Source organism: Gadus morhua, chromosome 3 (genome assembly GCF_902167405.1).
Source record: "Gadus morhua chromosome 3, gadMor3.0, whole genome shotgun sequence".
NCBI classification, from domain to species: Eukaryota; Metazoa; Chordata; class Actinopteri; order Gadiformes; family Gadidae; genus Gadus; species Gadus morhua.
Window position 1 is genome coordinate 7,618,707 of NC_044050.1, and position 22,903 is coordinate 7,641,609.

The window sequence follows — 22,903 nt, forward strand, 5'->3', positions numbered from 1 at the left end:
TTACCATTGCTTTTCTGTTCCCCTTTGTATGTGCATATATATTTGAGAACAGCATATTTATAAATATATATATATATGTATATAAATGTGTGTGTGTGTGTGTGTGTGTGTGTGTGTGTGTGTGTGTGTGTGTGTGTGTGTGTGTGTGTGTGTGTGTGTGTGTGTGTGTGTGTGTGTGTGTGTGTGTCCTACATAGCCTGAGGTCTCGTAAACTTGCACAGCTTCATGTCTTGGCTCTTAAGCTATGGGGTGACTTCAGCCCAAAACCACAAGCCTACACACACACACACACACACACACACACACACACACACACACACACACACACACACACACACACACACACACACACACACACACACACACACACACACACACACACACACACACACACACACACACGTACACAATCATATATATAATTGCAGGCACTCTGCCTGCATATGTGAATTTGATTATGCTGAAAAGCAGAGAGCAGGCGAGGATACAGCCAACTAGAAAATATTGGTTCCATGCTGCAACGGCCCCAGTAAAGCTGCTATTACTTTATTCACATGTAGCTCTCTTTTACCTTGGCTTATGCCACCAAGGAAAGACCGAAAAGTAATAAAGTGTCATTACAACATCATTATTAAATTGAACCATGTTGGAGCAGGGATTCCGAGTGTAAGCAGGTTCAGAGATGGACACAAACAACTTCAAGGGTAGCTCTGTGTGGGTGCAGCAATTTTTTGCTTCATGTGCTGTAGCTCATTGTTGAATTAGTAGGATTTGCTTTTTTTTTTACCAAAATGGTTGCTGTTGCTAAGCTCACACTGACAAATAACATAATTTATTAAATGTCCACAATGACCATTTAGCTGAAACTTTGTGCCTTTCGGTGACAAAGTATTTGGTATTTAATTCCTAGGACTGAGTTAATTGAAATGAAAGATGCAACATATGAACAAAATGTTATTATATTTAGTTAGTTGGTTATAATATAATTTCCATTAGTTATAAATGCATACATATATATATATATATATATATATATATATATATATATATATATATATATATATATATATATATATATATATGTAAAATGTTTGCTTGTTTAATTTGAAATAAATTTGGGAAACAGACACTTTATATTTTGCAGTTTAGATAACGTTTGTCATAGCCTCCTCTGAAGAATATTATTCTCTTATGTATAAAGTACCTTATTAGTAAGGATACATCATCCGTGCCCATAGGCGTAGGCTACTCGTCCAAGACACGTAGCCAAAGTCTACATTGTATATTTGGCGCCCAAATCATAAAAAATGCATATCGGCAATAATAACTGCTACAGGAGAGAAGCCTGTCCGACAAGTTTGCACCAAAAATATAATTGGAAATTATCAAAATTGATGGAGCAATAACGGCGATATGCTCACGCGCGCATTTGCTATGGGCAATGATTATTTGAAAAGGGGCCGAGGGAGTGAGATAAAAAGTGAGGTAGAGAGGGAGCGACAGAGAGAGTGAGAGAGACAGAGGGAGAGAGGGAGGGAGAACTGCAAACTTTCCTCAAAGTTATCTAGGCTTTCACTTTCCGCGAGGCGGGGTTACTGGCTGTGCAGCATGGAGTGAGCGCGAGGGGACGGCGAGAGCGATTTGCAATGCAGCACCACAGCGAACTTTCATCCAACTTTGTTACGAATTCAAATTTTCATCTCTAAAATTACCATGTACTCCCCTTACTGCTTGACACAGGTAAAAATATTTTCATTATATTTGAATTTTACATTTTCGCGCATTCCCTGTATGCCCATCGGTCGTTATGTGGCCACAATGTTGTCGTCGTTCCGTGCCGTGGCTGTCATTTGTTGCGTTTAAGGAGCTTTTTAGCTTTCCGCACTTTTAGACAGTGTTTAGTGTCCACCGATCTCTCCCCTGCTCCCTCGTCGACTCCTCTTTCTTTCGTGGCAGTTTTCCAGGTAGCTTCCTTTTGCGTTTCGTTGCTCATGGGTTGTAGATAAAATGGCGCTTCTCCCAAATCTATTTGATATAAAACGGAGGGAAGATGAGCTCGGGAGAATGTACGGACAATCTTGGTTTGATATTCGACAGCCTTTACGTAGCCATACTTCTACGACCTCATGTTAAACTATAACAACAGTAACAATACAACTCGGGAGGTGATATGATGAGCTGAGCATAGGGTTAGAAGGAAATACGGGACGCTTTAAACTTGGAACCGTGGTGGCTGACATCGAGGTCTGCGCTGTCATAGTGGCAGTCATTCAGCTCACACCACAGCTGCGGTTAGCTACGAGCGTGTGTGCGTGTGTGCGTGTGTGTGTGTGTGTGTGTGTGTGTGTGTGTGTGTGTGTGTGTGTGTGTGTGTGTGTGCGTGCGGTGTGTGTGTTTGCGCGCTTGCGTACGTGCGTGCGCGCGCGCTTGCGTGTGTGTGTGTGTGCGTGTATTGTGTGTGCGTGTGTGTGTGTGTGTGTGTGTGTGTGTGTGTGTGTGTGTGTGTGTGTGTGTGTTTGAGAGCTACAGTCGGTGGACACATTTAATACGACTGGAGAAAAGTTTATACTATTGCAGTGCAGGTTCGTGTAGAAGGAATCCGTTCCAACACGTAGTTTGAACCGCGAGCGAGGACACGAGGGCGGGTGTTCCCGGCGTGCGGAAGCGTTCTGATTAATATTAGTGTGGGGGAAACAGTACAGTAGAGGCGTTATGACTAGTAATGCGATTTAATAAGTAACAGTGGAATTCGCCTGAAAAAAATCCTAAAAGGATTTTTCTTTTGTTCTTTAGAATAGGCGTACCTACTTGTTGGTGTGTTGAACGCCTCTTTCTATCAATGAGACTTGGCCTGTGTCCAAAATGAACACAAGGTTAAATATAAATGTACGTTTTAGTAACTTATAGCCCTATATATAATCACAAGGAATGTGTGAGACATTTGCTGAGCTCGTATATGGGCTACAATTTCCACCGGGCAATCATGCTCAAAGGAGGAAAAAAAAGAACGAAAATATTATCTTCAGAATGACCTCACCAGTTTGGGAATATTAGTTTTTTCAATGAGAAATACCTTGGCTTCACTCCATAACACGCTATACGGTAGATATATCTTGTTAAACAGTAGGCCTACTATAATACAGAGAACAACTCAGAGGGGCCTATACATTTTTCAACATCCCATGAAGCTTTTCAATTAATGTTAAATGTAACCATGCTAATACAATTCCATTAAAATAACTTGTGCTTATCCTCTCGAGGCTCTGTATTATCTGTTGTTTTGCATAAAGCTAACAATTCTCTCAAGTTTGTAGTTTGTTTTCTTCAACTGACCTTTTTCAGCTGCTGCTGCTGCTGCTGCTGCTGCATAAATAGCAGCAGCTATTTATTTGTTACCCCTTTTTCCAGAATTTAGCTTATTAAGAAAAATACAGCGTAACATTTTATGATAACTTTACATAAATGAGTTGTGAATTGATCAGATAGTTGGAAGGCAGAACGAAGCCAGCACGGGGCTTCGTTCCAAGGCCGCAGCGAGTGCCGTGTGTCCTTGCAGGAGCCAGCCGCTCTCAGTCCCTTTCCTAAGTTAAAGACTTTATATCCTTTTTTCTGAACGACATTGTATGGTTATTTTACACAGAATGGGTTTAAATAAGCTTCTGGGACCTATAGTCTTAAGGACCAAATTATAACGAATTTTCTAATCATTTGATTCATTATTGATGTAATACATTACAGGGTTTCATCTTGAAATGTATATTTCATTTCCAAAACCTGCTAAGACTTTAAAGAGAAAGATTGAATGTTAGGTTCAGACGCAGACCTACCGCAGTGGTCCATTTAAAATAAAAATGGTTTATGAGAGTCAACAGAAAAGCCAACAGTTGTGGCCAAATGATAAAGCTGTTTGACTATGCGGAAAAATTCCCCAATATATTATTACACCGGTAGGCTAACGATTTAAAGACTCATTGCATTGCAAATTCTTCTAACTTCAAAATCATCGATTGATGCAAATAATTTCGAAATAAAATGCATAAAAACCCAGGGATGGAATTGAAAACGGCCCTACAAGTCACCCTTCAAATATGAGGCTTGGCCAATGCTTAGAGCCATAGGTTGGTGGTTTAATTGTGTGGTTTTTGAACAAAACAAACTTTAATAGTGACCTGGAGGTGTCAGAATCGATAGACCTATCTGATTGTGTAATTAGGTCCGGCACAAGGGCATGTTTAGTATAGATTCCAGAGAGTGGTAGACGCGGGACCGCATTGAGCGTCTCTTCTTTCCATTAATTAAAATGTATTGGCAACAGATCCTCTCGATGTCCGCCTGCATGCTGTCCATATGCGAAATACATATTGATTTTGTTAGACTACAGTTGGGCGTACGGTCCGACTGATATTTGTTAAACAGAAGTGATTTTTTTTGGACCCCATCGCTATGGGAATATAAGCAATGTTTCAAATGATCGCCACGCCAATGAAAGATGAGTCATATTTTTCCCGGACCGTAATGGAACGTGACAACACTCGCACCCCACCGTACGGCTGTATTTTAAACACGTTATATTCGGTTCTCTGCTTTTCCTTGTGACGCTGCAGAGTGTTTGTGCATGGGCAACTGTGTAGGCCTACGCGTGTCATCAGTAAATGGGAATATTCCAGGTCATTTTCTTCGATGTTCTTCAATTCATACCTTAGGCCTATATCTAATTAACAATTATCAAACTACGACTGAAACCAACAACAAACAATGTGCCTTGTAATTAATGTTTAAAGGTCAGAAAGTAGGCTTAATGCCGGACACCGGGCATGCTGGACGCAAGGTACAATCAGCCAAATTATTACATTTGCAAAACTGCACTGGGAGGTTATTACAGGGGAACATGGCAGCGTTTCACAACCTTGTAGGACAAAAATGATTAGCATAAAGTTTTAATGTGGTTTGAAGTTCACCGAGCCGTCGTTAATTAAAAACTTTATGCGATGTGTTCCGATATCAATTATTTCAGACTCCAGCAAGACCCCTCCAAATGTGATGTAGGCTGTAATAAACGTGGAGTGCGACTTCAGTTCAGCTCCTAACTGGGCAGCAGAGCTGTGTTTGCCTTCACACAGTGCCAACACTAGAAGCTTACTGCAACTCGCTGCAACGCTCCGCTCCTTTTTTTGTACGAGAGCTTATGTCCAATTATTTACAGTTAAAGTATTTAAGATTTGGAGAACAAATGAAAACTTGAAATTCTTTCCGTCACGTAATTTGGCGAAATGCTTGAAAGCAAACACAGCAAACAGGCCTATAGTAATTGCCTCTATAGAAAAAGAATGCAAATGCTGCTAGAATAAAACGGTGCTTGTAGTTGCTATTCTAGTGCGAGTGCGTAATTGATGTGCCGCTGCGCAAGATAAACCGAACAGTTCATTATGCCTTTTGCGTGTGTCATTCGCGCAAAAACGAGATCCTATGTTCCATCATGTGTCCCCTCATAGTGTCCACACCACATTCATGTTTTCTTGCTGGCTGTACAGTTTTTGCTGTACATTAAGACAATTCATTCTAGAGTTGTTTTTATTTGTACTCAACAGCAGCAATGACTTTGGGAATCCAAGACCAATGTCTGTTTTTTACTATACGCCTTGGTACACAGTGTGTGTGTGTGTGTGTGTGTGTGTGTGTGTGTGTGTGTGTGTGTGTGTGTGTGTGTGTGTGTGTGTGTGTGTGTGTGTGTGTGTGTGTGTGTGTGTGTGTGTGTGTGTGTGTGTGTGTGTGTGTGTGTGTGCGTGCGTGCGTGCGTGTGTGTGTGTTATTCCTGTTCTGTTGATGCTGGGCCCTGCGTCAGCTGTAGGTTCTGGTTTCAATAGGACACAGTGATGGCGGAGGTGCTTCTGTAAGCTGAGGTGGGCCTGATCTGGTGACATACCAGTACCAGCATCACTTTACATCACGTACACCTACACACAAACACACACATCAAAACACACACTCAAACACACTTGCTCAAGCAGACACACGCAAACTTCCTCAAACACAAACAAAAAACACACAAAACACACACACAACACATACAAAGTGGCCTAAGAGCCACTGCTGGAGTTTTGGTGGAGGGCCGGCGTGGCGACTGGCCTGGGGGTGGTGGGCGTGGTGGAGGGCCGGGGTGGCGACTGGCCTTGGGGTGGTGGGCGTGGTGGAGGGCCGGGGTGGCGACTGGCCTGGGGGAGGTGGGCGTGGTGGAGGGCTGGCGTGGCGACTGTCTGGTGGAGGTGGGTTTGGTGCCGGTGTGGCGACTGGCCTGGTGGAGTTGGGTTTGGTGCTGAGGGCCGGTGTGGCGACTGGCCTGTGGATGGGGGTTTGGTGGAGGTGGGTTTGGTGGATGGGGGTTTGGTGGAGGTGGGTTTGGTGGATGGGGGTTTGGTGGAGGTGGGTTTGGTAGATGTCGGTTTGGTGGAGGTGGGTTTGGTGCTGAATAAAGGGCTGCTGGAGGCTGCGTGGCACTGCCAGCTCTGCCAGCGCTGCCAGCCAGGCAGGAGGCATGATAGTAGCCGCAGCCCGGGGGAACATTGTGTTCTTTTGCCTTATTCATGATTTCGCTTTTTTTTTGTTACCGCCGCCATCGTTCTCCGAGTGTTTCGATTGGACAGTCGCCGGGGTCTCTGAGGCTCGGCGTCTTCTTTTTATCCATCAGGCAAACACTGGCTAAGGAGGACAGTATTAATAATACAGATACCATGCACGTTAATAATGCTGGCGACGTAATAGAGTGCGGCTTTCCACCAATCGTATATTAGCTTCTAATTTGTGTATAAAGACATCTCACACTGTATTAGTGTGTATTTATTCCGAATGTACTGTTGCTCATATATATTTATAATATAAATATATGATAGTTTGTAAAAATATGCGGTTTAATTGAGTTGCTATTTAACACATAGGCATGTGACAGCATGTGTGTGTGCACTGCAGTTTTTCTCAGATCTCAGTTCCATAAGTTGAAATCCATACTGGGGTTTCCTCTCAATTCTTATCTGTTCAGTCTTCCTGTCGGCCGGTGAAATATGCATTTCTCATGCCTTACTTACACAATTAGCACCAAGGTATGGTTGGATATGATATGATTGTATGTGTGTTCCTGTTTGCCAATAGGTAAACAGTTTTTGTGTGTGTGTGTGTGTGTGTGTATGTGTGTGTGTGTGTGTGTGTGTGTGTGTGTGTGTGTGTGTGTGTGTGTGTGTGTGTGTGTGTGTGTGTGTGTGTGTGTGTGTGTGTGTGTGTGTGTGTGAGGGTATATATTAGTGCTTTGTGTCTTTCCATCTGCAGGATCTGTATATTGGTTCCCTGTGGGTGTGTGTGTGAACCATCTTTGCCAGCTCCCGGTGTGGAATTGGTTTGGATGGAAAAGCGTCCAATCAGTGTTCGCCATAATGGATTTAGAGTTATAATGGATATAGGCTAAACCTGGCTACTAAATGGCACACACACACACAAACAACCCTGTACACACGCACACAGACAGCCCCTACACAAATGCATTAAATCCGAAGGCTCACGTCAAATATGTTATAGATAGATAGACACGCATGTGGTAGGCTAAAATGTATTTTTCCATATGGGGGAAAATGCTTTCATTCTAAATGTATTCATATTAAGATCAAGGCGGACAAAGGGTCAATTTCATTGCTTTCTGTTGAATGCTTTTTCTGTGATATCTGAAGTAAGTGGAAGTATACAGATTAGAATATGCCTGCTGGAAATATTTCAGATTTGTCTAGACCCCTTCCTTCTCCTCTCCAACACCCCATCAATTAGCTCCTTAGTCCTTTCTTCTTCACCCGGCAATCCTCAATTCTTTTTATTTTCTGCTTTAATGCATGTTTTTCTTTTCTTTTTGTTATTTGGTGTTGGGTCGGGGGGGGGGGGGGGGGGGGGGGGGCGGGGTCTAGGCGGTGAATGGGGCCTGCAGCGTAGCGTGAAATTAAAGCTCTTCGTTACTTTGGAGTTGCTTAAAAGAGGGCTATAAGCAAATGCATGCATTCACACACCCGCCCCGCATGCTAGAGATCTAGCTCATTAGCAAAAGTGGACCCTATGTTGAGCATCAAGGACCCAATTACACAGAGTTTGGCATAGATGGGGGTGTGGGGGGACCTGAGTTTGGGAGATTTAGCTCTGACGCAGATGCATCCTGTGCGTTGTGTGTAAACAGTCAGTGCTTTGTCCCTTAGAAGTAGGCCAGCATTCTCACTGTGGCCCCTCCCTTAACTAGATCACAAATACAAATACAAATACTATAACTTATACCAACTGAAATGAAGATCGGGGCCATTCACTATCGCGTTGCTCCATGTCAATGTGATTGATTAAATGATCATTACAAGTCATGCTACAGGTTCGCATAAGGAGAAGAATTACACTGAAAACTGCAAGTAGTAATCATCGTCAGCTGGCCTGCTTCATGTGCCTTTGATGCGAGTCAGTGTCTGTATTGTTTGGCCAGAGGCCCTCCCACTGGTTTCTGTCTGTGTAATGTATACAGTGAGCATAGTCAGATCATAGTTCATAGGAAAATATTTGACGCCGCACCATGCTGTGTTGAATGACTACCAAAGGTCATTTATTTTCTGCCTTGCTCTGTCCTCTGTGTGTGTGTGTGTGTGTGTGTGTGTGTGTGTGTGTGTGTGTGTGTGTGTGTGTGTGTGTGTGTGTGTGTGTGTGTGTGTGTGTGTGTGTGTGTGTCTGTGTGTCTGTGTGTGTCTGTGTGTGTGCTTGCGTGTCTCTGTGTGTGTGTGTGTGTGTGTGTGTGTGTGTGTGTGTGTGTGTGTGTGTGTGTGTGTGTGTGTGTGTGTGTTTGTGTGTGTGTGTGTGTGTGTGTGTGTGTGTGTGTTTGCTTGCCTGGGTTTATGTTTGTATATATTGTATGGGCCTCTCTGTATGCATGTGCATTAACATCTGTGTGCATGTGGGTGACGTGAGTCTTTGTGTGTGTATGTATGTGTGTGTGTGTGTGTGTGTGTGTGTGTGTGTGTGTGCGTAGACAGCACCAACTTCCTGGCTTAAGCTGACATATCCAATAGGCCTACTGCATAGTTGATACTTGGGGAAACGGTATGTGGAAAAGTTCCTGTGTGCACAGTCTTCCAACCACGCCTTCGCTAACATGCAGTAATACACAAAGTTGTGCACACACCCACACACCACATGCATGCACTCACATATGCATACACACACATACATACACACACACTCACACACTTCTTGTTCTCTGTGACAGTTGGCCATATATGCCTGCAGTCTCTACTAACCAGCCAGTCTCTCCCTCAGACTTTGGAACGAGTCTCTCTCTTTCTCTCTTTCTCTCTCTATCTTGGAATACTATCTGTCTCTCTCTCTCTCTCTCTCTCTCTCTCTCTCTCTCTCTCTCTCTCTCTCTCTCTCTCTCTCTCTCTCTCCCTGTCTGTGGTGGCACTGTTGAACACTTTAGCTCTCTTTCTGTCTTTCTCTCTCTCTCACTCTCACCCTCTCCCTGGCAGTTTGCCAGTGGTGGAAAAATCTATAAGCCATTGCGTAATATACAATATCTTTACCTCAGCTGAACCCGGCACACTAGATCAACAGCTGTGTGAGCACACCACAGAAAGAGAGGGGGGGTGGGATTCAGAGACTCTATATGGGCATGCGGTGTGTGTCTGTGGGTGTGAGTGAGAGAGATAGGGAGAGAGAGAGGGATAGAGAGAGTTCAGTTGGAGTTTTCTGTGGACTCCCCAATTCACCGTATAGTCACACAACTTCGATCAGAACTATGAGAGAACGTAACCTAGGTGAGTCGGCATTCAGGGCCTCGCTTACTGGGAATTACGGGATTTGGCTGAAGAGCTAGGCCATTCATGCCTCATTAGTTACCCAACTGGGAGATGCCGCAGAAATCGAATGAGAGCCGTGTTTTGGTTTAAGGATGCAAATGAACGCTTCAGTACTTCCAAGACTAGCGGGGTGAATAATATGGATTTGTGGTGCCCCTCGACATCGGTGCATATCACAAGTATGGTCTCTTCATGCGTTCCTGGCTCCATGCGTCAGACAGTACCGGCCCCCTCTCTCGAAGCGCTCTCCATTTTCTTATTTTAGGTCTGTCGCTTTTGGCACGGGCATTTCTTTTTTCAGGAGGATCTATCTGACCTCTGACCCCTGGCAGTAATGTGATCCGGCGTATGCCTCTGAGCACCTGTGGCTACCGTTACTCTGCCGCACGCTCAGCCCCGGGAGCCCCACCGTCCACTCAGACCCCAGCCCCCGCCTGACGGGATCTACTCAGCCAACGAACGATTGCGGCTATTATAGAATCTCATGGCCGGCTCGTGTCATTTTGATGACGCTAATTATTACTAAATGCTTTGTAATGAAGACTGATAATCTGCATATGGATTGGGAAAGCAGCCCTGATCTCACCCTGTGGCGAGTGAATGAACAACCGTCTTGAATACAAAACACACACAGATGTATGCCGAGTGCAACGACCTCACCACAGAGCTCAACTGTAAGGCCCCCGGGATCCCATTGGTCCGCCCCGCCCTCCGTGTCAGTTTGTCTCATTTCTCTGTGGTGGTTTTGGGGGGGGGGGGCAAGGATGTGTGGTGTGTCACTGAATGGGATGTGCCCATGTGCGCTAAGATGAATTTGTTGTATCCTTGGAGGTGTGTGCACAAGAGCATGCACAAGAGCATGCACAAGAGTGCACACCAAGAAATTGGTGGGCCAAGATACAAGGAGGGAGAGGGGGGGGGGGGGGGGAAGCTATGGCGGGACGAGCGCACAGTGCCGTGCACAGAGTGGTGTGCACGGGTGGCAGGATTCCAGGCTGTTGGTGAAAACGTGTGTGTTTAAAGTACACACAGTCCTAATTATGCTGATTTAAGCATTCTTGCGGTCCTCCCTCTGGCTTGTGGCTAGTTAACTGGCGCAGGGGCGTCCACAGAGAGAGAGGGAGGGGGAGAGAGAGAGAGAGAGAGAGAGAGAGAAGAGAGAGAGAGAGAGAGAGAGAGAGAGAGAGAGAGAGAGAGAGAGAGAGAGAGAGAGAGAGAGAGAGAGAGAGAGAGAGAGAGAGAGAGAGAGAGAGAGAGAAACAAAGCGGGAGAGATGGTTTATGAACACAGAGCAGGATGAGCTGAAAGATTGTGAGTGATGAAAAGACAGAGAAGGAGTGAAATCAAGAGTGTGCTTTGAGAAAAGGAGAGAAAGCGACTGAGAGAATCTACACTGAGTAAAAATGTGGTTCCAGACTTTAGAGCAGCAGAAGGGAAAACTCTGCTGTCAAACTCTCCAACCCCTCTCTTTTTTTATTCACCCCCTTCCACATTTCGGGGCTTAGCTCGTGCGCGCTCTGTGTGTTTATTTTTATATTCAGATGTTAAGGATTGCTCCGGGAATAGGCCGTCCCTTTTCCCAGCAAGGGGAATTAATACTGTTTGAATGTTCCCTCCTTTTAGACTCTCAACGTCTAAAAGGAGGAATTTAGCTATGGAACCTTCATAAGTCAAAACCTGACCACTCTTAAAAAAATACAAACAGAATAAATCAAGCAGACTGTTTATGATCTTGATCGGCCAGACTTTAAATGTGAGGGTGCTGGTGTGTGTCCGCACCTGTCTGCATGTTGGTGTGCTGTGCAGCCCACACGGTACGTAGGCACATGTACAAGTCATCCTGTCGGCATCAATACCTCCTTCTTTTCTTTTTCTCGGTTATGATTGTACGCAGGAATATTTTCTTAGCTTGTCGAACCTCCAACCGCCTTTGTCCACATGCCACATCGGATTGTATGTACGTCAAGTCAAATGTAACGCATAGGATGGGCTCCTATTCTGTGAGCGAGATCATAACTGCCAAAGTAGCCTTGTCGAGGATACCTGGCTACCCTGGACTACTCCTGGATTCATTCTAGAGCTTTAAAACGATGTCGTCCAATCATCCTTTGAATGTGTTTCCCCTGCAGACTAGAGCTGACACAGGCTATACAAGGTTACTTTTAATTGACCTGATTTGAGCCAAAGTGTTTCTCCATTGAGACTACTTTGACTTATGGAAAATACACACAGATAATCCAACATAATGCTATGAGTCTGGGTTTAGGCTGATTGCATTGCAAACATAAGAATATTTTAATAATTGCTTGCTGGAAACCATCCATGTGCATGGTTTCCCATTGCAAATGGTAATAACCAGTCAGGTATCACATAGCATAGCATAGCATAGCATACGTTCCTTGTTTCTGCAAACAGTGTCAACCCCTGGCCTTTAAGTATTAAAAAATGCAGTAGTATGCCAAACACACACATACACTACCAATATAATAAGACTCATAGTTTTGGTTCAGGTCTCCAGCTCCTCCCCCTTCGCAGACTCTCCCTTCGTGCAAATACTTTATCTGTCGCTCATGTTATTCATGCTTTCTCTCCATCTGTCTCTGTCTTCTTCCCTTTTTTATCACTCTGTCTGAATGCCTAACCCCCGCCTTCCTCCCCCTCTCCTCTCATCTCTGCGTCTCCCTCAGGAAGAGTCTCTGTGTTATCTGGGATATGGAGGATTTGCTCAGCTTAAAAGTCACTTGCCTGACCTCCCCTCCCCGCTCCGTCTATCCGCGACTATCTACTGTTGTCCAAAGGAATGCTACTCCTTCCCCAGGAACCACGCGCTGCTCCATGCTAATCCTGTACCTGCGCCTCCATCATCTCTCCCTCCTCCCTCCCCCCTCCATCATCTCTCCCTCCTCCCTCCCCCCTTCCATTCTTCTCCTGCCTACACTCCATCTTCTTTTGGTACGCTCTCTGTTTCTCATCTTCCCGTCTGCTGACTAAAATGGTTGATATGCACATATTGAATTTCTTCAGTGATGTGGAGGAATGCTAATGTATCATAACCATATTATAGTACTTAGAGGAGACGAATGGTGCCAAGTGCTATCTGGAGAATCAAACCTCTGGAAAAGTGCCTTTACTTTCCATTTCGAACCCCCCCCGCCTCCCCAGCTCTAACCCACCCCCCCCAACCCTGAAAAAAAGAGCTCTCCCCATTTTCTTTTCCCGCTTATGGAAATATAGAGTTAAAAAAAAGCTCTTCTGAAATTCAGTTCAACAATGGCGTAGTTGTATTCAATAATGCAATTCTCGGGGGTTTGAGTAATGCAACCTAAACAAAGCAGAGGCCAAAGCCTTTTTGACATCAGATTTTTGGTACAGTCGAAGACGTTGAATAAATATTGTTTCACAAATGTTCCTTTTATGTATACATTTGAAACAAGATCCCTGAGGCTGAGTGTAATGTACAGAACCGTCTTATTTTATTTGTGTATATGTGGAGTAACCCATCAAGCACTATAAGAAGTACCTTTTTAAATGTTTATTTTTTTGAAGTCTTACAGTTTCTTTGTTACCGGGACCCTCCCAAGTCAGCATTGAGTTGACTCCACTGCAACACACACATGTTGTCTTATTAAGCTGAAAATACAGAACAACCTTTTAACGATTCAATAAAGCATCAGAATAACGACCAACAGCTGCGTGAAAAGCTTTGCAAGGGAGACTCATACAGAGAGTCCCGCCCTGCGAGGACACGTGTGGGTGCTGAAGTCAGGCTCCGACACGGAGAGCGCGCTTCTCATCCTCTACTTCTTCTTCTTCTTCTTCTCCTTCCTTGTTGTTTTTCCTTCTTTTTTTTTACATTTTATTTCTTAATACTCTATGTCTGTCGTTCTCCTTCTCCTTGAAAAGGATCTCCTTTCATTGATCTCCTTTTCCTTCCTGCTCTGAATCTTCTCCCTCGTATTGTTGTTGTTGTTATTATGAGTGTGTGTGTGTGTGTGTGTGTGCGTGTGTGTGTGTGTGTGTGTGTGTGTGTGTGTGTGTGTGTGTGTGTGTGTGTGTGTGTGTGTGTGTCTGTGTGTGTGTGTGTGTGTGTGTGTGTCTGTGTGTGTGTCTGTGTGTGTGTGTGTGTGTGTGTGTGTGTGATGACTCACCCTGAGCAGGGCTGTTGGGCTTGGCTGGCGGCTCACGGCTCCACATCCCCGAACGGCTCCAAAAAGGCAAGCCCTGCCTCGCTCGGCCAGCGCCTGTGTTTGTTCCTCCGTGTATGTGTTTGTGTGTGTGTGTGTGTGTGTTGCTTAGTGCATGCCTATTCTGTCTGTCTGTTTACGTGTGCGTATTTGTGTACATTTGTGTGTATGTTTGTGTTTGCATAATATGTGTGTATATGGCCTTATTTATGTTAGTGTGTGAATGTGTGTGTGTGTGTGTGTGTGTGTGTGTGTGTGTGTGTGTGTGTGTGTGTGTGTGTGTGTGTGTGTGTGTGTGTTTGTGTCTAAACGTGTGTAACCAAAGGTGTGTCACTGAGGCTGTGTGCCTGCAGTTGTATGCTTGCCTGTGTCTGTGCACATGCTTGTGTATTTGTGTGTGTATGTGTCTGTTTGTGCATGCGTATGCATGTTTATGTGCGTTAGTGTGTGTATGTGTGTGTGTCTGTGTGTGTAAAATCCAGGCCTGCATTGTGCATACTGAGAGCCAGGAAGCCTTAGCAGCATCTGACGTGGCAGCTTTCAGCGTGACCATTCCAACTCACTCCTTCTGGCTCAAACCATCCCATAATATCTCCCCATACTGCTGCACGTGGATCCAGCGCCTAGCACACCAAAATGAAAATTAAAATGACAAAGAAAATGATCTATATGGTCAGGAATGTCTTCACAACTCAGTGCTGTAGTAAAGATAGCACACGCAAATTAGCTCAGTGCGTAGCGCTTTAGCGGCCGAGCTGTTAAGATGGCGGTGTTTGGTAATGCAGTGGAGAGATACAGGGGAAGGGGTACTGAGAGACGGAGGGAGAGGCTGGGTCCCGGCTCAGGAGGAGTGCATGTGGTTCCAGAGGTAATTCTCTTACCCACTAAACCACCTCCAGGCATTTTCAAGTAACTTACAGGTAATACAAATGTGCTACCCATTACATGCCAGCTGTATGCTATTAGGGCCATGCCAATTAGCTTGTCAAAATGCCAACCATAGGCCATTAAGTGATTTTCTCCCATTCTGCCCTCCTAAAGAGTAGGGGCGGGGGAGTATATAATGTACAATTATTTACAATAACACATTTTTTGACTTTCCTTGACTTTATAAGGCATTTCTTATTCACACGTGTCTTTCTCATGTGAAGAGCGAACGCCGCAAAGGTTGAAGTCATAAACATAGCATCGAGCCGTCTCCAAGCTGCGTGTGTCATGCGTGTCGGTACAACCCCTGCGCATTTATTCTCCACCAGCCTCCGCTTCCCTCTTGGCTCTGCGTGCCTGTTTATGTAGCGAGCTGCCTCTTTAATGGAGGTGGGATCACCCCCCTTTTTATGTCCTTTCGCAGGGACCTGCACTTATGGTCGTCTGTCTGGGCTGCTGTGGTCCCCTCTGAGGCTAGGGGCTGGTGGCCGCACGCCCTGGGACGACCGGCAGCGCGGTCACCTCGGGAGATAACTGTACACACACACACACACACACACACTCGATCTCCACCCCACCACGGAGAAGGGAGGAGGGCTTTGAAAATGGAAAGAATGGGGTTGGAGATAAGGAGGGCTTTTCAAAGTGATTTAGTGAACGCAGTAAATGTGTTTATGCTACACGATGCGCTGAGAGTATATCTTTATATCTGTATGTGTGTGTTTGTTTATCTAAAACCTTTTAGCCTCCGGTCCGTCATGCATGTGTTTTGAATGCATTTACTTTTGGGAGGGAAGGGATCATAGCGCCTACACCAACATCTGAGGGGCTAAACCAATCACAACGCTTCATGACCCCCCTGATCAGCCAATCATGGAGCAGGTCCCTGAGAACAAATTGATTGACCTCTGCAGAGAAACTAGTTTGTCTTCTTTTCCGAGTGCAAAGTGTTAGCTTTAATATTTAAAAAACAGAAACATATCAAACATGTCAATTTCAATGCAAGAACGACCAATGTTCATTCTTGCATCAATTGAATTGATTAAATTAGTAAGTCAAAGGAAAGGTATTTACCCTTTCTGCAAGGACAGAGGAATAAGCATGAATGTTTGACTCCTTTCGAGTCTAGTGGAACTGCAAGAGAGAGACATTAAAAGTGCAAGAGTGAGAGGGAGACAAAAAGACAATGAAAGTGCGAGAGAGAGAGAGAGAGAGGGAGATTAAGATACATTTTGTTGCAAGAGAGAGATGGAGGTCGAGAGACAGGGAAAGTGCAAGAGGGAGAAGGAGTGCAGGAAAGAAGGGGAGAAGGGGGGACTTTCTCAGCAAGAGGAGAGAAAGTGGCCTAGAGAGATGGATAAAGTTATAGATCAACCAGGCGGAGACGAAAAAACATCCTAGAAATAAGATCAACATTTCGCAATTCCTACATCTATGTTACTTTTTACTGGTTTCAAATATTTGTTCATTTGTTAACATAGAATAGTAATGAGTAAGCATAAGCATAAAGGGTGTGTGTGTGTGTGTGTGTGTGTGTGTGTGTGTGTGTGTGTGTGTGTGTGTGTGTGTGTGTGTGTGTGTGTGTTGTTGTGTTTTTGTGTGTCTGTCTGTTGGTGTGTGTTTATGTGTGTGTCTTTGTATGTGTGTGTGTGTGTGTGTGTGTGTGTGTGAGTGTGTGTGTGTGTGTGTGTGTGTGTGTGTGTGTGTGTGTGTGTGTGTGTGTGTGTGTGTGTGTGCTGTGTGTGTGTGTGTGTGTGTGTGTCTGTGTGTTGGTGTGTGTGTTTGTCTTTGTATGTGTGTGTGTGTGTGTGTGTGTGTGTGTGTGTGTGTGTGTGTGTGTGTGTGTGTGTGTGTTGGTGTGCTTGCATGGGACCATGCCCGGCTGTGGGGGTAAGGCTGGCATCTGGCCTGGTAGAGCGAGGGTAATAAAAGAAGAAGAGAGAGGGAGAGATAGTCTCTCAATAGTGCATCTCTTGTGGAGAGCCGGTCTGTTTGGCAGAGCTGGGGGATTAAGGGAAAGGAATATATCTGTGCATATATATATATATTTATTTCCTTCGAATTTAGTGAGACTTTGGCCTGTGTGTGTGTGTGTGTGTGTGTGTGTGTATGTGTGTGTGTGCGTACATTTGTGTGTGCATGCATGTGTGCGATATGCATTCCATTGTCGGTATGCATGCTGGCCCGGGAAGTTTGGGAGCATGAAATGACGAGACCTTATCTAATGTACACACATATGTAAAGTCATATGCACAAACACTGACACACACACACGCACCGTCTTATTCAGTTCACTTCAGTGGCACTTACGATCATACAGTGGCCTAACTTGTGTAGCACTTTGGATATAATTCCAAAGGACTAAATGTAAACAATAGACTTTTAATGTGAAAGAAAAGTGAGGTCAAACTATACGGCTCGCACCTTAATATGTGCTAAATACATTCAAAGCGTAAATTAATCTGGTCTTTCTGATTGGATGGTCCCAGACCGAGCCCTGTTCTGGTAGCTGGTTCCTGGCTCACACTCTGGCATCGCTGTCCCCAGCTCTCTAAAACAACCCTCTCTCTCTCTCTCTCTCTCTCTCTCTCTCTCTCTCTCTCTCTCTCTCTCTCTCTCTCTCTCTCTCTCTCTCTCTCTCTCGCTCTCTCCCAGCCTTATGCCACAAATGGCTTCCAGACTTTCACACATAGTAATGCCTTAGTGTGTAAACAGGCCTAATTATGAATGATGCACAGACACTGTGTTTAACATCAATCTGTCCTGATGGGGGACGAGAGGAAAGCGTGAAGGAAATGTTTTATATTTCCTCTCTCGGGAACTCGGACGGACAAATTAGTTTGCGATGCATGGAAACAGCAGTTTGGTCAGTAATTAGAATAAAAATAAATGATTACAAATAAGTGACTGTGTGTGTGAGTGTGTGTGCGTGTGTGTATGCGTGTTTGCGTGTGTGTGGAGTTCAAGCTGAAGACGACACAAATAACTTTTTTTTCATTTGAAATTTGAATATGAGTATCAGGGAGGGATACTGGCCATCCTGCTGGCTGCTGCCAGCGTGTGTCTTGGTGCTCTGTGGCCAGGGGGGCCGGAGTGTGGGCAGAGCAGGGGGGTCTTACTACGTCCAGCCCTCCTTGTGCACCTTGCCTCCACCACACCTCCCACAGAAGGGAAACAAAAATCATTGAAAATTGGCTGAAGGCAGTTGAAAAGTTTTCCCCCCTGTCTTGCGTGTTCACCCATTCTCTCTCTATCTCCAACGAATTCACCCTCCCTGCCCCCAACCCTTTCTCTATCTAACTCCCTCTCACCCGCTCGCTCTCTCTCTGTCTCTCTCTCTCTCTCTCTCTCTCTCTCTCTCTCTCTCTCTCTCTCTCTCTCTCTCTCTCTCTCCCTCTCTCTCTCTCTCTCTCTCTCTCTCTCTCTCCCTCTCTCTCTCTCTCTCTCTCTCTCTCTCTCTCTCTCTCTCTCTCTCTCTCTCTCTCTCTCTCTCTCGCTCTCTTTCTCTCGCTCTCTCTCTCTTTAAAATGGCCGTTTGCCTGTACCTCATATAAATGTGTCTGTGTTGGGCAAAGTTTAGCACAGGGTAATGAGTGTTTCCTAAATATTTAATTTCAATGCAAGGCACAAACAGTTCAGCGACCAAAATGATTATACCGGAACTACTGCAGATTATCCAAATATCTTTGCACATAGATTTAGAGGTATATTAGAGGTATATATTTAATGCAAACATAAAGAAATGTAGAGGACATATGTTATCCTTTATTTGCTTTTATTATTCCACACACTTTACATTTATCAACTGGACCTTTATCAGAGAAAATAAAAAGCAAACATTGCCACCCTCGCCTGTCATCGGAGGGGCATTATCATCACATGATCTAATAAAAACTTCAGTCAGGAGGAATCCAATGGCTCCAAGTCACGTGTCCCTGCCCTATTTAATACCTTCCTACCAAGTTCACGTATCTTTTTCAGTCATTTGTTTTAAGCAAAAGAGATGCAGAGATTGCCTTTTTTTTTTTTTTTTTTGACAACCTATTAGATGAAGAATATTTATTTAATTACACAGCTATTTAAATACCAAAGGACTATTTGGCTATTTTTGTTAATATTGTTGTATTAGGTTGTAATTAATGATTAATATTTGGCAGTAATTACATAATTATGGACAATATGTCCATAATTGTAATATTTGAAATAAACATATTTTAGTTAAACACCATTACAATATTATATGAAATTGAATCATAATCAAATGGCCTATACTCTGATCAATACCGTGGAACATCATTTTTATACCCCATTCCAACGCAAGCTATTGCTATTGAACATGATTATTCGTTTTAACATGACTGGTTTAATTTGAACTAATGGCTGTATGAAAAGACGATCAATGCATTTTTTTTGTTATTTTAATCATTTGTATGCATTTTATGAACGTTGCCCTTTAGAAGCCAATCTTTAATTTTCCCTGGAACATTTTATTAGCGGCTGATATTATTAGCCCCATGTGAACGGTTTATATTTTATGTTCCTCATCGGTTAATCCTAGGCCTATTTTTGCGTTCCTGCGTTCCTACACCAAAAATCGAAATATTGCTGCATTAGTAGGCCTATGAGTCACGAGGAGGCGTCGTTGTAATTCAAGAGGCACCATAAAATCAATTTATAGACTAATCTTTTTCCCTTTGGCATTTACTAACGTAAAAACATTGATTCATTAAGTCTTGCTGTGCACCGGCCGTTTCCGTTTAGCTATCCTACACTTTGTTTGCTGTGTTACTTTAATCGTCCCCCCTCTCTCTCTCTCTCATTTGCAGAGCTAAAGGACGCGTTTAACGTTCCTCTATGGTTGAACCGAGTCCAGAGCGGGAAGGAGTGTTTTAGTTTTGAGGTCGCGGGAGGAGCTGACCTATTTGGCTGCTCGTCGCCCTCGCGCCGGGCCTCTGCTCGACTCTCTGCTCGGTTCGGTGTTTATAGCGCAGCTCCCCGTCTTAACGGAGTAGATATCTAGATTAATAAGCACATGCATTTTGCAACTTTTTATTTAGCATCCACCATACGCATACCCAACCCAACGGGCGAACCGACGTGTAGGCCTACAGACTGGGAGGGAGGACAATTCAACAAGTCACACTGAAAGGTGGCTTCCCCTCTTCAGCGAGCACTATTCTGAGGTATTTATGTGACAGCCTGAAGTGTAGACCGACGGACACGTTTTGCTTAATGCCACTTGATTTTTCAGTAAAGCGTTCATGCTTGTTAAGACCCGTGGCTAGGTGCTCATTTGAAGATAACTCTCACTTTAGAGAATCTATTATAATTTTGCCAAATACATGGATTTAATTGAATGGGTTTAACGCGTTCGCTTTTGTTCCTTTGAATTGGGCAACTCCGTTGCACGGCTGAAACAGCTCCTGAAAAGGTTTCCCCTCAAATGGATGTTGATTATAGCTTACTCGTTTTAGTAGTCAACATTGTCTGGACTTAAGGACAACCCTTCGCGATCCATCAAAATATAGAAATGAATCCATAAGGCAAATACGAAACCTTTGACCATGCGGGCCTCTCAGAGGCAGGCCTGTTGAAGCCACAGCCCCAGCGATGCCAGTAAAAGGTGACCTTTTGTGACACCTTTACGTGAGTCTGGACTTATCATCTGCCCGTGTCTGAATAAAAACTGTCGGGCCTGTGTCCCAAATCATGTGGGCTTTTTTTTTTTTTATCAAACCGTCACTTGATGTAGGCTTGGCCTGTGGCTCCGCAGAGTCCACAGATTTTACTCTGGATTAACGATCTCTTTGTGTCTCTCCTCCTTGTTACAATTCTTACAATTCAGCCTCTTAAAACCGAGGCAGCTTTCATTCTTTTCTCCGGGCCTTTCTATATCCCAGGCCTTCAGCTGGCCAGATTGTCTCGCGGTGCCGGTCGACCGAAGGTCACCGTTATAGATGGGAGAGCGTGGTACGCAGAGATAAGATGTGCTGTCACTCAAACAATCACACCTACACACCAGCATAAAGCCACGTGGTTCATTTTCTGTCGATACCATTACTTCATTCAATTAAAAAAATCGGCTCAATATCAAATCAAAAGACAGTGACGAACCATAGCCACTAAAGTATTTGCTGTCTTTTGCTTTTAGATCTTAATCATATTTGAATGTATCCTACTTAAATAATATTAGTTCAATATTACAGAAAAACGTGAATAAATAAACCTTTATAGTTACAAATCATTGTATTAAAGATACACAAATAAATACATAAAACACAGAGACATCAATTAAAATGTAGGCCTATAGTTACATTTTGTAAATTCATGTGAGGACATACGATATATATATTTTCTGTCTCCGTTCTTGTTTTAGCTTCAAATCCATTGTTTAATTTCAACTTCTAACAAACATACTCATAGTTCTACTTTTAATTATTGCCCCCTTCATAACAATATTTAGACAGGAGACATTATATATAATAGATTTTGGGAAAAACTGTTCAGTTCAACTCAAATTAGTTAACACACAAACACACATGCGGACGCACACACGCACACGATCACCAACACCCACACACACATCGAATACAAACACGCACACACTCTAATTCAAATCCCTCATCCTGTCTGCCCTTAATATTGGACCCATTTCCTCTTTGCTGGTCGCATTCTGAGCGTGGTGTTCAGCATGTGAACTCAGGTGTTTCCCCGCACATGACTGGCACCAGCCAGGCCTCAGCTGGCTGCAGGCGGGCTCCACCTCCCCGTCCTCGGTCCCCAGTCTTACTCTGGGACCCGGCTGGTTAGCCAGTTAGCCAGCTAGCCAGCCACTGGTAAGCCAGCCAGCCAGGTAGTCTCACCACGGCCAACCCGCTAGCCGGGCCGGCGGCCCCTCGGCCAACCACCTCTCGGGGGCCAGATAGTCAACCAATCATTCACGCGGCCCGCCAGCTAGTCAAATAACCATCCAGCCGTCCAGAGCGCACAGTGTGCCAGCCAGTCACTCTGCAGCCAGTGCAGTCAGCCACCAGCAGGCAGGCTCTACAGTCATTCAGGGGGGGGGGGGGGGCCTGGGCCAGTGCTGCAGGTCCCGGCTGCCAAGCGGGGGGGGGGGGGGGGACTCTGGTCTTTGTGGTGCGCTCACACTCCCCACTACCCCCAGTCACATGGCAGCTCCTACTGCCCGAGCCAGATCCATCAGCTAGCTGTTTGTATCTGTCTGTGTGTGTCTTCCAGGCTACACAATACCCCCATAATTCCTTTTCATACACGGCACAGGTCGATGCTGTCGTTCAGACGATGTGAATGGAGAGACGTGTTACTCTGATACTGGAAGGGTGACAATCCAACACTGTGTTAAGGAGTGTGTGCTGTATGGACGTATTTCTACATTTGTATATACTTTGATTTGTTTACATGAATACATATGTATTGGTCTCTGACCGACTGCCTAAAAGGCACAGCTTCTCAAGCTATATAGAGGGGGCGGGGCCACAGGCAGCGTGGTCGTTGTCCTCCTCGCTTTGTGTGTTAAACCCAGGAACAGCTGCTGGTCTGAGGGTCTGGTGGGATTTTGGGCCTGCGTTTTCTCATGCCATCCCGTGCCAAGGTAGTGTGACGCGGGTGGGGAGCGGGAGGGGAGGAGGCAGAGGGTGTTGTTTTATAGGCTGCTTAGCAACCACGCTGGTGACGAAGGAAGAGATGTAGGAAGAGGAAGGGGAAGTGTGGAAGGTGGCGACGGTCTCGATGGCGTGCTTGTAAAACGAATCCTAAAATTAATAGATTGGGAAGTTGTCTTGCTAATGGTGTGCCTGCTGTCTGTGCCACACACATAACGACCCTATTAAATTCTTCCCTCCCTCTCTCTCTCTCTCCCTCTCTCTCTCTCCCTCTCTCTCTCTCTCTCTCTCTCTCTCTCTCTCTCCCTCTCTC

At 44.7% G+C, this 22,903-nt stretch overlaps 1 protein-coding gene across 9 annotated transcripts in view; it reads left to right on the plus strand.

Annotated features, from left to right (window-relative positions):
- The window catches only part of nfixa (nuclear factor I/Xa), a 119,159-nt gene that overhangs the window by 9,239 nt on the left and 87,017 nt on the right, over positions 1-22,903 (plus strand). For 2 of the 9 annotated variants that reach the window (XM_030351376.1, XM_030351381.1), the window contains exons 1-2: positions 1,499-1,740; positions 20,026-20,151. The exons of 3 other annotated variants lie outside the window; for them this stretch is intronic. In XM_030351376.1, coding sequence (XP_030207236.1) covers positions 1,714-1,740; positions 20,026-20,151 — 153 coding nt within the window. In that variant the 5' untranslated portion in view covers positions 1,499-1,713. Of the gene's footprint in view, positions 1-1,497; positions 1,741-20,025; positions 20,152-22,903 lie in introns of those variants that run through there. 4 more of the 9 variants (XM_030351383.1, XM_030351384.1, XM_030351377.1 and 1 more) reach the window with 3 other exon arrangements.